Source organism: Ixodes scapularis, unplaced genomic scaffold (assembly GCF_016920785.2).
Source record: "Ixodes scapularis isolate PalLabHiFi unplaced genomic scaffold, ASM1692078v2 PGA_scaffold5__190_contigs__length_132052651, whole genome shotgun sequence".
Classification (NCBI taxonomy): Eukaryota; Metazoa; Arthropoda; class Arachnida; order Ixodida; family Ixodidae; genus Ixodes; species Ixodes scapularis.
Genome location: NW_024609880.1, coordinates 13,071,515 through 13,087,625, shown reverse-complemented (window position 1 = coordinate 13,087,625; position 16,111 = coordinate 13,071,515). Strand labels below are relative to the sequence as shown.

General features: G+C 44.5%; 1 protein-coding gene across 1 annotated transcript in view; it reads left to right on the top strand.

Annotated features, from left to right (window-relative positions):
- The window catches only part of LOC8040571 (DNA polymerase alpha catalytic subunit), a 165,697-nt gene that overhangs the window by 27,618 nt on the left and 121,968 nt on the right, over nt 1-16,111 (top strand). Inside the window, exons 9-14 of the mRNA XM_029966821.4 lie at nt 4,069-4,223; nt 4,957-5,069; nt 6,715-6,828; nt 8,926-9,000; nt 13,486-13,624; nt 15,228-15,265. Of these exons, the coding sequence (XP_029822681.2) occupies nt 4,069-4,223; nt 4,957-5,069; nt 6,715-6,828; nt 8,926-9,000; nt 13,486-13,624; nt 15,228-15,265 (634 nt within the window). The remainder of the gene's footprint in view (nt 1-4,068; nt 4,224-4,956; nt 5,070-6,714; nt 6,829-8,925; nt 9,001-13,485; nt 13,625-15,227; nt 15,266-16,111) is intronic.

Below are 16,111 nucleotides of genomic sequence, written 5' to 3'. Positions count from 1 at the left end.
CTTGCATCAATCTGCTCAGGTTATTATTATTATTTTTTTTTTGTGTGTGTTTGGCGTGTACCTTATTTGCCAGCCTGGCAAGCATGCGCCGCTGGACTGTTTTTAGTTGTATGCTGATTGAAACTATGGATTTGTTGGGACTTCACTTCACTAAAGGCATGTTTTTATAATTAAAGCATTCCTGTAGGCGTTTTACTGTGCTGGGCGTTACACTTTTGGAATTTTTATTTTAGGTTTCCAGCAAACAGCATTGTGCAGTTATGCAAAAATGTTAATGACACCATGCAACCACGCATTTGTTTTCGGAGGTACGTTCGCCTGTTGCAAGGTGGAAATGTCCCCAGTATTGACATTGCAAATAAAAAAAATGCAGCGGTCGTACATAGAATAATACGTTTGAGTTGGAAAACCTTGGGGCAATTCTTTATGTACAGGTGCTCATACATAGACCTCTGGCGAGAACGCCATTAGGTGTTGCTATGGTTGCTTACGCCAGCCATGGGAAGTGAAGTGCTACCTACAAGGGAGCCCTGCTACAGTGGCGACACTATTGCAACGGCCACCAAGTTTTGGTTTCTACCAAGTCAACAAAATCCGCTAAATTTGGTCGGTGAGACATTGACCGCCACATTTAGCGGACGGTGGTCATACCACCACCGTGGTCATGTTATGTGACGACGTGATGCTGATGACCTTACTTTCACAACGCTGTCTTACCTTGTATAGCCAGCCCTGTGGCATATTTTTGTTAATGTAGGTATTTTTAACTTCATTAGATTTATTCTTAAATATATGTAACTGCAACATTATTACTGCTTTTTTATTTTAGTTGCGGTGTTTGGAAATTTAGACAGCATGAACTAAGTTATTAGTTAGCCTTTGAAATAAGGCAGCTTGTGCTTGTTGTACATAGGTGATTTAGCCGGGTTGATATAGTATTTTTGAACCTGTGATCCTTAACATGTATCTCACGGTAGCTATCAGATGACCACGAGCCGGTGCAATGCTCATCCAGATTGAAACAGCTACAATTGGAGATAGAACCCTGGGCCTCTGGGTTCTGCAGTGCGAACTTTCGCTCGTAAGTGTCCCAAGTTGCGACACGCAGACTCAGCATTTTTCTTGTTGAGGGCCGTGAAAGCTTCGCTGCAGTTTTAAATAACCTACACATAGAGTAGAGCATACCGTATTTACTTGCATAACGAACACACTTCCAATGAACGCACCTCCAAGTTTCGGCCCCATGAGGCTCGATCTGCGCCTAACTCTGCTATCCACCAAGCCCTCCAAAGCAATTTTTTTTGCTGCCGAGCAGCCAGGCCAAGTCAAGCCAAGCCAAGCACAGCAATACACGCTCTCTTAATGGCTGCAAGTGCATAGTTACGGAAGTTATTGAAGCGAAACTGGGGTCGAGAAATTGCCCAGCCCGGACGTGCTTCGTCTATTGGATGCATTGAGATGTCAACAAACACACTGTCGTCTGTGGTCCACTTTAGGACAGTGAAATCATGAAATTGATCAGGCCTAAGAATGGTCACGTCACTCTCCGTGCCATGAGAGCTTTGTAGGACACTTTTTCTTCGGAAAAAGGCATGCCAAAAGCACCCTAAAAAAAGTTTGCAATTTATAGAGCATGGTTACTATGGTGCCCCCACGACCATCCATGGTACGCCTCTGTCAGTGGAGACGTGCCACAGTACCCTGCCATGTCATATTGGCACCTAAAATTACACTTGCACTAAGTGTCGAAGTGGAAAAATTTTACCCCACGTAATGAACGCAACCCCTCACACATGCGTCAATATTTCAGGGAAGAAAGTGTGTTCATTACGCAAGTAAATACAATGCTTTATCTCTTTCTGCCGAGGAACTTGCCAACGAATCCGCCTAAGTGGCAGCAGAGGTGCACTGCCTTCTTTAAGGGGGGACACTACCCAGAAAAAACAATTTCTGCCAAAAAAAGTTGATTTCGATAAAATCAGCCGAGTTGTGGTCATTCTTCTTTCGGAACCGCAAGCCACAAATTCTGATTCGGAACGAAACGTAATGGAAAAATAGTGTGCCTAGATTTGAGAGGGTTTCCAACCATTCAGAATTACGAACTGCGAGAAGACGACGAAAAGACGAAAAGCGTCGATCGGGCAGGCGTCTTCGCTCTTCCGTTTCCTCGCCTTCTTTCCACATGACTACACAACACATGCGCACTTACGACCAATCTGCGTGGGAGCTGTCCCTGTGGTCTCAGTTTTGCTTGCTCCCTCTTTTAAATCTAGGCTTTCAAAAACAGGATAGATGCACGAAGGAATGGACGCATAGCGGCAGTTGGACGATGACTTGCTCCACCTAACCACGTGTTTTTTTTCTTGCTTCAGATTATATTATTTAAGCCTGTTTACGCAGATTTAACAGCTATCTGTTTATTTATATAAAATAAAATCCTGGGTGCCCTTTTTCTTCCTTAAAATTGAGACTACATATCGCAAAATGCCCCTTTTCTGTGATAGATAAATATAAAAAAAAGGTCATGTCGCGGTGTTAGGTCGTGCTTTTAACAAGAAAAAAAGGCATGCGACGCTTAGGGTGATAGATGATGTTTGCACCATAAAATTGGATCTTTAGTGCCCAACGTTCATCAGCAGCTGCTTATTTTTTCTTTCACATTTGAGCTTTTGTTCGGTATGAGATGCATATTCTGCACCAGCCGCATACTCTGCACATTATAATCATCTCATTCACAGCACACTTTGAAAAATTCCTACAAATAAAATCACTATTCAATATTCGATTCAATATTCGGCTTTTTTTTCTTAATTCGATTCGGTCTTCGATTCGGTAACTACTATTCGGAATTTGCACAGCCCTAAACATGAAAACTACAAATTTATGAGTTATTTCAAAATGATAGTTTTCCTACGCAGACACACCCACTTTCATCTTTCAACATTTTGCTTTTTTTTTGTACTTCACCCAGGTTAACAAAATTTGGCACAAATGTTCTCATCATCAACAGAAACGAGTCCTGTAACTGTCATTTAAATCAGACAAGTGGTTAAAACGTTTACTTTTTGGGTAGTGTCCCGCCTTAAAGGGCAACGCTGCTTCATTTTTGTTTTTGAAAAAAAAACAACAATGCAGTCCTGTTCAGTATCACCTAGGACGACCACACATCAAATATTACAACCAAGTTCTGTCTACATTGTTCTTAAGCGGTACGGCAAACTTTGCAACGCGCCAATTTTCCGAAATCGGCTGTCTCAAGCAGGTGAATTGAGGCGCAATCAACAGCGCAGTCAAGGCTACGGCGTTGGCATGGCCAACATTGAGCGAAACGTCTTTACCTTTGTCCCTTTTTGTTTGTTTTTGCTTCTCTGGCCAAGCATACGGGTAATGTCAAGAACATTTCCTCTCAGCACTCAGTGGTGTCCACGGGATTGGCATACCATGCCTGCGCGGCGCACTTCTTGGGAGCCGCTTGGCCTTCTTGCCGTTATCGCCATCTTACGCGTCAGAACCACCGTTGCCGTCTCACTGTTTGTGGTTATTGTCTCGGAGTTTTATTCACACTACGTGCACAGACTGATGCTGCAGTTGTGCAGACGTCGTTGAATGTTGTAGACACCAAAAGATGGTGAAGGGTACGGTGCAGACGACACTTGCGCCCAGGACATGTTCGCCTCAATGGTGGCCTTGCCGGCCTGCCCCAACCCTGCCCGTCATCACCTGTCATCTGCTTTTGTTTAAAGTAACATTTAACAATGTACATCCCATTTCTTGCAAAGCAAATGACTAGCACCTTTTATTAGGGCTTTTAAATGTAAAATTTTTTAAAATTGTGCGGAGTTGCCTTTTATGTGTAACTGCAGCCTTGTTTGATGAGCTGGAAAAAACCAAAAATAAAAGTTCATTTGGGGCAGTGCAATTCTCTGCTAACGTTTTCGCCGGCCATTACGATAGAATAACCTGAACAGCGCAGCTAGGGGTTAATTTCTCATTGTTTCTCAAATGTCGCTCAAGTGCCGACCGGTTGGAGGACGGCTGCGAGAGCTTGTCTGCAAATTCTCGTTCCAGCTTTCCGGAGTGGACCGGAGTAGTCGCGGAGGATGCAGTTCGCCGGCCAGCCGACGTTAAGGTCGATTCTTTGCCCCTCGTCGAGAACGAGAATGGAGAGAAGGTCGTGCGTTTCTTCTGGCTGGACGCCTACGAGGACTACTTCAAGAATCCGGGTAAGCGTCGCGAGTCGGACCGCCTCCAATGCCGATCCCATCGAGGAACCATTCCGCACAGGCCGTCAGCTCTCGCAATGTTAGCCTTCTGCCCCTGTACCGCAAATGGTGATGACAAAGGCACAAAACAACCGTTATTTTTGATGTCTGGAAAAAAAATTATGAATGTATAGCATTTACAGGGCCAGCCCTGGGATTTCGTGACATCTAACCTCCATGGTGTCGCAGTGTCGCGTGACATTATGACATCACGTGACACTATGATTCCAGGTGAGACTGTGACTGCTTGATATATTCAGGGAACCCTCGGAATGTGCCTTTCAGCTTTCTCCTTACTGTGCCTACAAAAGGAGGAGTGCAAAGAGGCCCTAGATGTGCTAAGCATTTAGAACACCTTTTGGAAATGCCAAAGAGAGGGGCAATTTTTTTACGGAGCATTTTTCGCTGAAAAAATAATCGCTGAATGCTCGGTCTTTGCCAAAATGCAGCAATAGCAGTTCGGACCAGAGGCCAAAATTTAGGAGCCTGCTGTTATCTGATAAAAAAGTTGTAGACTGTTTTCGGCAATTTTCGTGCATTCGTGGGCCTCGTCGGCTGCCCTTTTCTCGTCAACAGTTTCTTAAAACCATTCGTGACTTAAAACAGGCCCTATAACCTTAAGATATATCTTTGACCAGGAACATACCTGTGCAGTTGGATTGTGTATTGAATTCTTTGTCTTCTTTCTGCCCAGGGGTCGTTCATCTCTTCGGGAAGGTAAAGCTCCTGGACGCCTCGACGTATGCGAGCTGCGCCGTCACTGTCTGCAACATTCCCCGCAAAGTCTACCTGCTGCCTCGACCCTTTGTGAGTTCACAGCAAGCTTTGAACTGTTTAAACCACTTTCATAAAGTTAGGATGTGCAGTCAAACTCTTATCACAAATGCGAAAACAACACTCATTAAAGGACAGTCCATCGCATGTTCTCTCTTAATGTATTATTTTTATACCTGTACTTGTGGCAAGTAACACCTGCAAGTTGCCGATTTAAACATCTAGGGCATTTAAAAAGTTTCTTCTACTCATCACATTGATGTCACGTCACGCTGTGTGGTGTAGTTCTTAAGGGGTCATGAAACGCTTTCCCAACTTTTTCCTGTTTCGCTTTCCTCCTCAACTCATAAATCGCGCATTGCACCAAACAGTTCAAGAAGACGAAAAGAAGGGACCCCCCTCTCGCTCGGAACCTGGTTTGTGTACCCGGAGAGAGCCATTGTTCCCCTAGAAGATTAGCTCGTCGCTCAAAATTCAGACAAAAGTTTCTTTCCCTACTCCGTTCACCCTTAAGCTGACAGTGCTGTGGAAGCTACGTGCTCCTTGGGCTAGCCACACTTTTGCCACGTGAGCGTGGCAAATGTGGCTGCAGAGAATGAGGTAAGGTGATGAAACGGAGGCGGCTGATTGGTCCGGCAAGCGCGTAGCTTCCACCACAATGTCAGCTTAGGGGTGAAGGGATTAAATGAGGTCCGGCTTCGTGTGACGTCAGTTTGGACCCGATGGCGCGCTTTTGGGACCGCGGATGTATCATAGTGAAAAGGCGGAGAGGTTACGAAGGGGAGGAGGTACGAAATAGTCCGCTGTGTTTTCAAATTTTCGCACTGAAAGTCAGGCTTTTGACTTTCTACTTTTTTTCTTTTGGCCCACTGAACGATGTGCTATTAGTAAAATCCCAATCTAAAATGATTTATCCCAAGCCAAAAATTGTTTCACGGGCCCTTGAAAAAAATTTCGTTGTCGAAGGAAGAAACAACGGTTTCAACGTTGTAAACATGTGCATCTTTATAAATTCATAATGTTCCGCGAAAAGCCAAGCTTTTAAGCGGAGCTGTTAGGAGCTAGTTTCCCCAGTATCGTGTCCGTCAGCAAACCAATGATGATACTAAACACTGGACAGCTACCGCCATCTATGATCTATGGCAACAACCAGACAACCGGCCTGCCGCTTGTCTGGTTGCTGCCGTAGCTCGTAGATGGGGTAGCTGTCCAGCCTTTCCACTCTTGCTTGCCGACTTGCGGCTGGTCATTACTTCATTCCCACAATTGTACAGCTTTGCTGGTCTTCCTTCTTCACCAGAGTGGAAAGGCTGAAAGTTTTTTTGTACTACGGTTCTTGAGGCGAATACAAGTACTATAGGTTTTTTTGCTGGCAAGAATCCTTGCATTCTGCATAGAACTAACTGCAGCAGTTCTGTGGTGGTGTGATATGTTTGCATGAATGTACGGGGCAGGCACATTTGAACGCGGAATATGCTGTATGCGGCGTTTTCTGTGAAAAATTTAGCACGAACGAGCGTCAAGGACGAGTGACGTGCTGGTGGCGTTGCAGACGTTGTGTGAAGATTATACATAAAGTTCGAGCCCCCAGCAGTGCTTTAACCTGGGTTAATGCAGAAGAGTTTGGTCCTAAGTAAATGCAAGTCAATTTTTTCGTTTGTTTTGTTTGCACACGTAGCACTTCGACTCGGCGGCAAAGGCGGAAACGGACGAACCAGTAACCATGAAGGACGTCTACGACGAGTTCAGGTGCATTGCCGAGAAACAGCGCATCGAAGAGTTCAAGACCAAGGTGGGGTGGAAGCAAAGAGGCCTCTCGTTTCTCACCGTGTGCCACATTTGTCTTTACTTTTGTTGCAACTCCCGACGGCCTCAATTTCATTCATGAAAAGCTCGGTTGACTGAAAAGTGGTACGTTGAAACGCCGCATCCAAAGGGGCGTCCACATCAATGTTTGCTTTGTTGGGCTTGCTTTCATCAAAAACAAAGAGAATGATGCGGCTACTAGCATGGCAAATATTTGCTGTTCAATGTTTGGGGCATCGGGGTATTGTTTGAGTGTGATGTTGCTTGAATTTATATGCCCTAGCCTTCTTTTGTGTGCTGTTTCTTGAGCACTAGATTGTGGTGTAGCCAGGCAATTTTGAGGAAAGTGATTTTCGTTCACTGCCAACACATTCTCAGTTGTATTGAATACCTGCATTCAACAAGCACTGTCTGTGTAGTATTAGCATATTAAAAACGGCGCACATGCATTGATGAAGAGAAGAAAACGGAGCGCTGACTCCCAACTGATGTATTGTGAAACAAAAAGGAAGACTAGGCATAAAAAAGAAAACGCATGCAGCATACTAAAAACAAAGTACAGGAACATCAGGGATACATGAATGAGTTGTGCTAAAATAGGAAGGGGAAGAAGAAAAAAACTGCAAACAACAATCTAATTAATCCTTTCATGAGCAACTTTTTTTGTAGGCCCCGCAGTGAACTTTTTTAAAATTTTTCTTTTGTATGAAAGTACTCTAATAAGAGCTCTGTGCCAGATTCAAAGTTTTTCTGCGAACCACGAAAAAAATATTCTCGGTGGGAAATATACTTGCCATGGCCCAGCAGATGCTCACAAAATAGTCAAACCATTTATTTTATTGTTGAAGAGAGAAATTGCAGGAGTTGGAGATCACTTTCTGCAACCCTGTGTACCCTCGTCTTTCTCAAAGCCATCTAGAAACAAAAATATTTGTTTCTTTCAAGAACTGAAGTACTAGCTGAAACTGCATGGGAGAGAGTTGCCATAGCGACTATACACCTTTCCAGCGGCAGTCTCGGACGAAGCAATTTAGAGTGCAAGTCCCTGGTTTTGAGAGTGTCTATCAGTGTTGCCCGACGGCATGTGGCTATGGGTTTTCTTGTCAGTGGGCTGTGGTAGCCTGCGTAGGCGCAATTCCGGACACTGGGGGTGGATGAATTGCCGCGTTTTCTTTTTCTGTTCAATGGCGAATAGAATTTCTCGAGGTTCTTATGAAAGCATTGAACTATTTTATGGAACAAAAACAAACTAATGAAAGCTATTTTTGGTGAGTCGGTGCACGACAGAACAAATGCAACTTCAATGGTTGTTTTATTTTATGTCTATTTTTTTTACGACACCATACACTCACCCGTGTCAATCTACAAAGGTCTTAACTGTCGAAAATATTTGACCATACAGGATAGCCGAAGTGCATGGGTATTCCCCGCTCGCAACGTGAAATTAAACAAGTCTCACCAATGCGTACCCCAGAGCGCCGCGTTGTCGGAACAGGATTTGAGAGAGGCCTCAAATAACGCAACATATCCAATACACAGTGTCGACGGCAGTCGCTTCAGACAATCTGGTGCAATCCGGCTTGTTTTGGTATGCGTTTTGATGAGAGCTGCTTTTTCTTGCACAGCACCAAAGCAAATGAACGAACATGTCTATTCCGTCCCCATACCCCGGACCAGGCATATAGCCAGCATTTTGTTTCGTGGGCACCTGTCCATGACAAAATGCCGTATGAGGGGGAGGAGGGAGAGGAGGTCCCAGCAAAATGAAAGATTTCGGGGAAGGGGGGGGGGGGGGGGGGCCGCGAAGCCGCTATTGCCTAAAGTTCTACTGCGTCGAGCGCTTGAGATTCCCTTGCGAAAGAAGAGCAGATCGCTCGCCTGGAAAGCCACCGCCGAGAAGAGAAACTACAGCTCCGCTGCTCTTCACTAAAGTGGAAAGGCTGAAAGTTTTACTTTAGTGTTTTTGCACTTTATTAAAATTTGTCTGAAAGTTTACCATCTGTGCTGTTAGTATCTGGCTGGTTGCATTTTTTGTTGTTTTCCATACATTTTGGAAGATACTACCTGTGACTTTTCTCTCCAGGCTGTGACGAAGCGCTACGCTTTCGACAAAGAAGGCGTTCCAGCAGAAGCAGAGTACTTGGAGATTGTTTACCCTGTGAGTATCCTCGACAGCACTTTGCAGGTTTCTTGCCATTCGTTTTACATTGCTTCGAGATAAGCGGCGTTAAATTGGCTTATACTCATTTGAAAGGTTTTGTGAAATGACTGTAAAGTTACCCTCCGAAGGGAAGACATCTTATAAAAAATATTGATTGGGCAGGGCAGGGCGGGACGAAGGTACAGTAATCCCTCGTTATAACGAAATCGCTTTTTACGAATTATCGCATTTTTCGAAGTTTGACGCAATCCGAATCGCGAAGCATGCATTTTGAAACGGATTATTCGAAGTGTATAGACGGTCGGACATGTTTATTACAAAGGACGATCCTTACGAATTATCGCATTTTTCGAAGTTTGACGCGGTCCCAATCCCAATGCATGCATTTTGGACCGGAATATTTGTAGTGTATCGACGGCCGGACATGCTTGATACGAAGGGCGATCCACTGAAAGTACAATATGTAAGCCAGCGCAACCCTTCCAAGATGTGCGCAAAAAAGCCATTAGCTGCGAAAGGTTTATCATCTTTCGCCGCTATAAATGAACGAGGAGCGCGGAGCACGTGCCTTGCATGCAGAGTGTCTGTCGCGCCGACTCCTTTGAAGCCGCGACACACCTGCCCCTTAATTCCAACTTGTCAAGTCAAGGGATCAAAGAAGGTGGGAGCGCCACTTCGGGAGCTCTGCGAGCGCAGAGGGATGCGGCAGCGTGTTGAGCGACAATTCCGACACTTCACAAGGTGCTTGTGGTGCCTGCGGCCCGGTTTTCGTCGGAATCAAGTGAGGGAAGTGCATCCCCTGTCGGCGCCCACCTCTCTGGACGCGCCGTCCCAAGTTATCTATAAAAATAAAAGAAAGAAAAACTCGACCTCACTAAAACTGTTTAGTACAGCGAAAGCTACAGGGGAGAGAGCGTATGCCAACCTGTTCAAGAGGAGAGAAAGGAGGAACAAGAGAGAAGGGCTGGGATTCTCCCGTTCCTCCATTCCTTCTTATTAAACAAGTTGGGATACACCCTCTCCTCTGTAGCTTTGGCTGTACTGCTGTTGACTTGGTCGACAGCAGAGATGCACGTGTTTTCCAGCTTGAGTCTGTGCTGCATTTACGGATTGCGTGCGTGTCGAGGCAGCGTCTTTGATATCGTGTTCTGCGTTGCGAAGGCAGCACACCCCATCTGCCGCATGTACTGTAGCTGCGTGCAACCTGCTTCACTGCTGATGGCACCGCCAAAGCCTGCGCAGAAGTGTTTGACCCTGGAACAGAAAGTCAAGCTAATACGAGAAGTGGAGAAAGGTGGTCCACTGAAGTTGCAAATTGCGAAAGAATTCAACATCCCGGCATCGACGCTTTCAACGGCTTTTCCCGTGTGCACATACTTGATGTGCCAGCAGATGACACCGAGATCTGCGACGACCTTTAGGCCCGCTTCAGACAGAGCAATTTCACCCAGCAACTTCACGCCGAAACACCAGCAACACGGGCCGCCCGCGTTCACACACAGCAACCGAATTGCTCCGACTTGCCATCATCATCATTAAATTTTCTTTTTCTTTCACTATTTAGACGCCCAGCTACGCGCTAAAAACGCGTTCTTATATCTTTGAACGGCGTTGAGAATACTAACTCATTTTTCAGAAACTGTTTATTTCCGAAAACGATCCATTCCAAACCAGAACTAAGTCTTTAGCTGTCATCATCACCACAACAGGGGTGTCACGTGAAAATATTGCGTCTCTGATTGGCTGCAGCCGCTTCAACCGTCTTCGAATTGCTCCGAGTTGCTCGCTTGTTCGAGCCGGACCTGATTACAGCAATTCGCGTCGATCTAGGGAAAGCTAGAGAACAACCCGCCAGCAACCTCAAAATTGCTGGAAAAGTTGCCCTGTCTGAAGCGGGCCTTACAGAACTGTGCACGAGATCGTCGGTGCAACTCCCGAAAACGACTTCTACTGGGCGAAGACGAAGAGCTGTGGGATGAGAAACTTGGAGAGATACCCACGACTGGAGAAACGCGAAACATGCTTCGTCTTCTTCGCAACAAGGTGGAAATGCGGCGGCAGCGATGACAGCCTCACGTGGTGCTTGAGGCAGCAGTTGGAGGAGGCTTTTTTAATGCCTGGCAAAAATGCCTAACAAAAATGCTTGGCAAAAATGCCTGGCAAACTGATCTCCCGTCTTTTTTCATGTCTCAGTAAGCCTGGCTCATCAGCAAGGTTTGTTTCATTGAATATATTATTGTAAAACCTTCCACACTGTTCCTGTGTACTTTCAAGGTTACTGTTACTCTTCTTGTGGCTGTCACGTTTTTATCGAATTACCGCTTTTATAGAATTTTTTTACCGTCCCGTTGACTTCGTTACAACGAGGGATTACTGTACTTAATTTCAGCTAGATTTCTGCGGACTTTATTTCCTAGGGTCAATTTGGGGATTTCAGGCAACCTAGAGGTGTCGCACACAGTGCATATTGCAGTGAAGCAGAAAACACTTTTTTTGTAGCATGCTGAATTATAGTGTTGGGATCTTGACGGCTGCTTGCACTTCTCTGCCTTAAGTACATGTAAGGCATGGATGCTTTCGCACGGACGCGTACCATGCTTCCTGACTGGTCCGCTGACTATATACAGTGAAACCCGTTTATAACAAACAGCAGGAAACGCTATGATCTGTTCGATATAGCAAGTAGTCCGATATAGCAAAAAACATTTACAACAAACTTCTACTATGAGTTCGTTGTAAGGCGAGAGCCTCTTTTTCTTGTAACATGCTAAATTTTTTATTTTTTTTTTCTGCATACGTGCAGTTTTTTGTTTTTTTTAGCTTATCTTTCCTTCTGTATCGCTTCTCTTAATGGACAAACACTTTGGGATGAAATTTTTTTATTTCTGTACATGCGTGCAGAATGTGTATTTTTTAGCTTTCTCCCCTTCTGAATCGCTTCTCTTCGATCAATTTTGTTCACAACTTGAACTTTTGCAATTTTCTTTCTTTCCTGCTTCTTTTTTTTTTGGCGGGGGGGGACAGGCTAGAAGACGATTGTTTGCGCGTTTTTGGAAGTCTTCCCGGGAGGAAAAGTTTGAAATAGCCAATATGTTATAAAACATACTTTTTACATGCATTTTTATTTGAATTTTCCGCGAGTTCGATATCGACAATAATTCGCTGTATGTGGGTTCATTCTAAACGGGTTTTTCTGCGTGTTTAAAACCTTAAATTTTGGGCAATTTTCCTACAGGCGCTGACTGTACAAAGATTTGTTTTTTTTACATCATTTATTTTAACGAGACTTGATGGATTTCGTAAATGACAGAGCATGTTTCACAAGTCATCACTAGCACTGCTGTGCTATGCTATTCTTGTAGAGCAGTATTGCCTTAGTTCATTACAGTGCCCACAATCTGATGAAGAAGAATGTTCTATGTAAGCAAGGTTTCGGTTGCATGTAGCAAATTCCGAGGTAATAAAATGAATCCTGTCTTCCCATGCTAGATGCTCTTCGTCAATGTGGCAGGTATGTACCCCCCATTCGTGCGAAAATTTGCTTATGAGACATACATTCGACCCAAATTGAATTATGCTGCGGCCATTTGGAGCCCTCACCAAATATACTTATTAAATCATTTCGAGGCAGTCCAGAACCGCACTGCCAGGTTTATTTTGAAGAAATATGATTGGTCAGTTAGTGTATCCGCCCTAAAGAGTGAACTGAACCTTCCTTTACTAAACGTCCGCCGTAAGCTAGCACAACTCTCTCTTTCACAAAATTTACTACTGCCTCCCTGCACTCCGAAACAGTCTTCTCCTGCCCCCGAGGCGATCTTCATCGCGGCTAAATCACCCGTGTCACATTTCCCGCATCTCAGGCAGCACAACCTATTTTAACTCCTCCTTCCCTCGTACTATTGTAGACTGGAACGACCTCCCCTCACTTATTGTAACCCAGACGGATCCCACCGCATTTCGCAACGCTCTTTGTTCTCATTTCTGTTAATCCCCACTGTGTCTTTCTATTTGTTTGTCTTGTGCTTTACTGGTTGCAATGTATCAATGTTTTCATCCCCTTATGCTCCCCATGTACCCAGACTAATTTGTGTATTGCCGTTGCTCGTGGCGATGCTGCATTGTTTTGCAGCCCCCTGTGTATTTGCATATGTCGTTACTGTTTTATGCTCTCGTGTTATGTACCCCCCCTTATGTATGGCCAGAAGGAAAACAGTGTTAGAGACTTTGCTTTGATCTCGCGAACCACCCGTGGGGACGCAGCCATTTGATTGCTTCTGGGGCGGTGCTGCTGAATAGCCACCCAGCGGGCACCAAGCCAGGGAGACGGGTGTTCCGGTGAAATCTCGGAACGCCATAAGGTATAGATAATGGACACTGCTGCAAAGCCTGTCCTAGGGCTTGCATAGCTTTATTGCAGTTTTCTTTGAACAGCTTTGCCCCACACTTCAAACCTCTGTCTTCGTGTTTTGTGTCTGTCAGGCTCGGTTCCCGGAACTGCCCAAGGATCTTACGGGCAGAACGTTTAGTGCCGTCTTCGGTACCAACACGTCCAGCCTGGAAAGTCTCCTGATCGGTCAGAAGCTCATGGGACCATGTTGGCTCGAACTGCAGAACCCAAGTAAGCCTACCTTTCCCTTGTTCTCGATAAAAAAGAGTTCTTTATAGGCATCAAGCTTGCTTTCCTGGGTGCTGGAGCACACCGAGAATTGAAAATATTTTTCTTGTCACTCAGAAAGTGAAGGGCTTCTTTTCTTTTTTGTGAACAAAGTCCTTCAAATGCACGAACCCCGTAAGGACACACGGTTAGATGTGCCGCACACCTTTTTCAAACTCTGGGTTCGAACACGAGACAAAGAAGTTACGAAAGTTAGAAAATCACTTCCAACTTGTTATGTTTTAAAAAAATAGTATGATTCTAAGATTCGAATTTCCAATTTTTACAAATTCAAAATTTTTGGTGCCAATAAATTCGACTATTGACGTCATTTATGTGACTCATATGGTCGCATGACTTATCATCAAGTTCGGCGTGGAAGGTCATGCAACTTAACGCAGGAGATCACAAGCCGCGGTAGCTTTAGGACCTGCTGCGGCCTTTCATCCTCCGCATAAAGTTTATTGGTGTCACTAACAGATTAACCCAAAAGCCAAACGGTCGAAACAGCTCCAAATAGATCGACGTAAACGGGAGACTCATTTTGCACCACTCTGCTTTATGCAAAGTTTTTCTCTAGTATCTCAAAACTACGGGGGATCAAACAAGCTGTTAGGCATTCCCTCAATGTCTGTTTGATAGTCGTGTGCGAATAGTGGATTTTGAGTTGGAAGCGGATAGTAATTTTGGCCGAATATTTTCAATTCGAATATCAAATAGTTTTCCCACACCTTTCACTGCCAAACCCCTGCTAAACTCGTGAAGGTTGTTCCACCTGTTCATTTATAAGCTAAGTTTAATCTATCTAAATTTATGAACTGTTACCTCAGAAGGTCTGATGTCTTGGAATGGCAAGTAAACGACGCATTTGACATAAAATGAATCCTATAGAGATGGCCAACTGTACCCAATTGAGGGACTTTACAAATCTTGCTATATTAAATGTTCTTTCTTTCATCTCGAGTTAAAAAAGAATCGCGCATGATGAACGCAGGTTATTGGGGCATCTCTACCTAACATCTACTCTTTCATAACAGTCAGTTTAATTTTGAAGCTTTTACTACAATGGAGATATACGCGTTCACGCAAAGATTACATTTTCTTTAAATACAGCTGGCATGCCTGCACCCTCCTGCTTTGAATATATACTTTTCTTTTAAGCACGCAATTGCAATATTCATACTTTTCCACATTCTATCGTGGCAGGTTACTCCGCTGAGTGCGCTTCTTACCAAGCACCTATGTAATGCAGAGAAGAACCACCCGCGGAGCTTGCTTCCGCGGGTATTGCTTCTCTGCAGTGCACCGGTGCTCGGTGAGAAGCGCGCTCAACGGGGCTAACCCGCCGCAATCACACTTCGAAAAACGCGAATACTAGTGCAGTTCTTCTCAGAGGATATATTGAATAGTGTACTATTAGAAATTTCGAATATTCGCACAACCCTACGAAAATGACCAGCCGAATATACCATTAGTTGCGGCATCTAGTATTTTTGCCTCTCTCTGAAGTTCGAATTCGCCCTCTTTTTGTAGGTGATTTGTGTGATACCTTGTTTCTTTTTGACAGCTGCACCTAACGTTCCTGTGAGCTGGTGTAAACTGGAGGTAAGCTTGACTCTCTCAACTTCGGTGTAACCCAGATAAAAAGTAGTGAAAAGGCAAAACACTCATTAAAGCTTGGTATTGGGCCGTTTTGAAAATTTCTGAGCCTATTGCGGCGAAATTTTGGTTGTTTTGACGTCGTGGCACGATGTCAGTATAGTGACACATTGCATTTATTTAACTAATATGCACACATCGCCCATCACACAATGCCGTTCAATCTAGCCGATCGCTTACGAAACGAAGTGGTGCTTCTTTGCTTCCTTTCTTAAGGTTGTGCTTGCTTTCGTCTTGTCGTCACGAGGGTTGGAATATAATATCAATTGCCAAGAATGGAATGTAATATCGATACATATTATGCTGACCCATTTCTTGCTGTAATCTCACAATTAGGACTTCTTAATTGAAACTTGAAATAGCCAGTGAAGAATCGAAAAATTGAAATCTTGTATTTCAATGCGACTTGTGCGGGGGAACGCTTCCCTATGTTTCTAAATGAACACTGCTGGTACAGGGCTGGAAATATCTTTTGATTGTTAGTTTCTTGCTCAGCACTCCAGAGATATAGATAAACCCTCGTGGTTATAGCCACTTTCATTTAGGTCGGAGCACAGTTGAAGGATCATACACATACAACCACTTACACACATATTACAAGTGCAAGCCGTGGGACATTCGCCGCTGCAGTTGATTGAGTTGACGAAAGAACACATGTAGGATTGTGCGCTGTTTGGTTGGCTCCATTGGCTCGTAGCGTCGGCTGCACTTTTGAATTAAGACAAAACGAAGCATAGAGATTGCTCGTCAGCCATGCTGGCTGGTTGATCGCTGACATCGTCTAAATTTCTA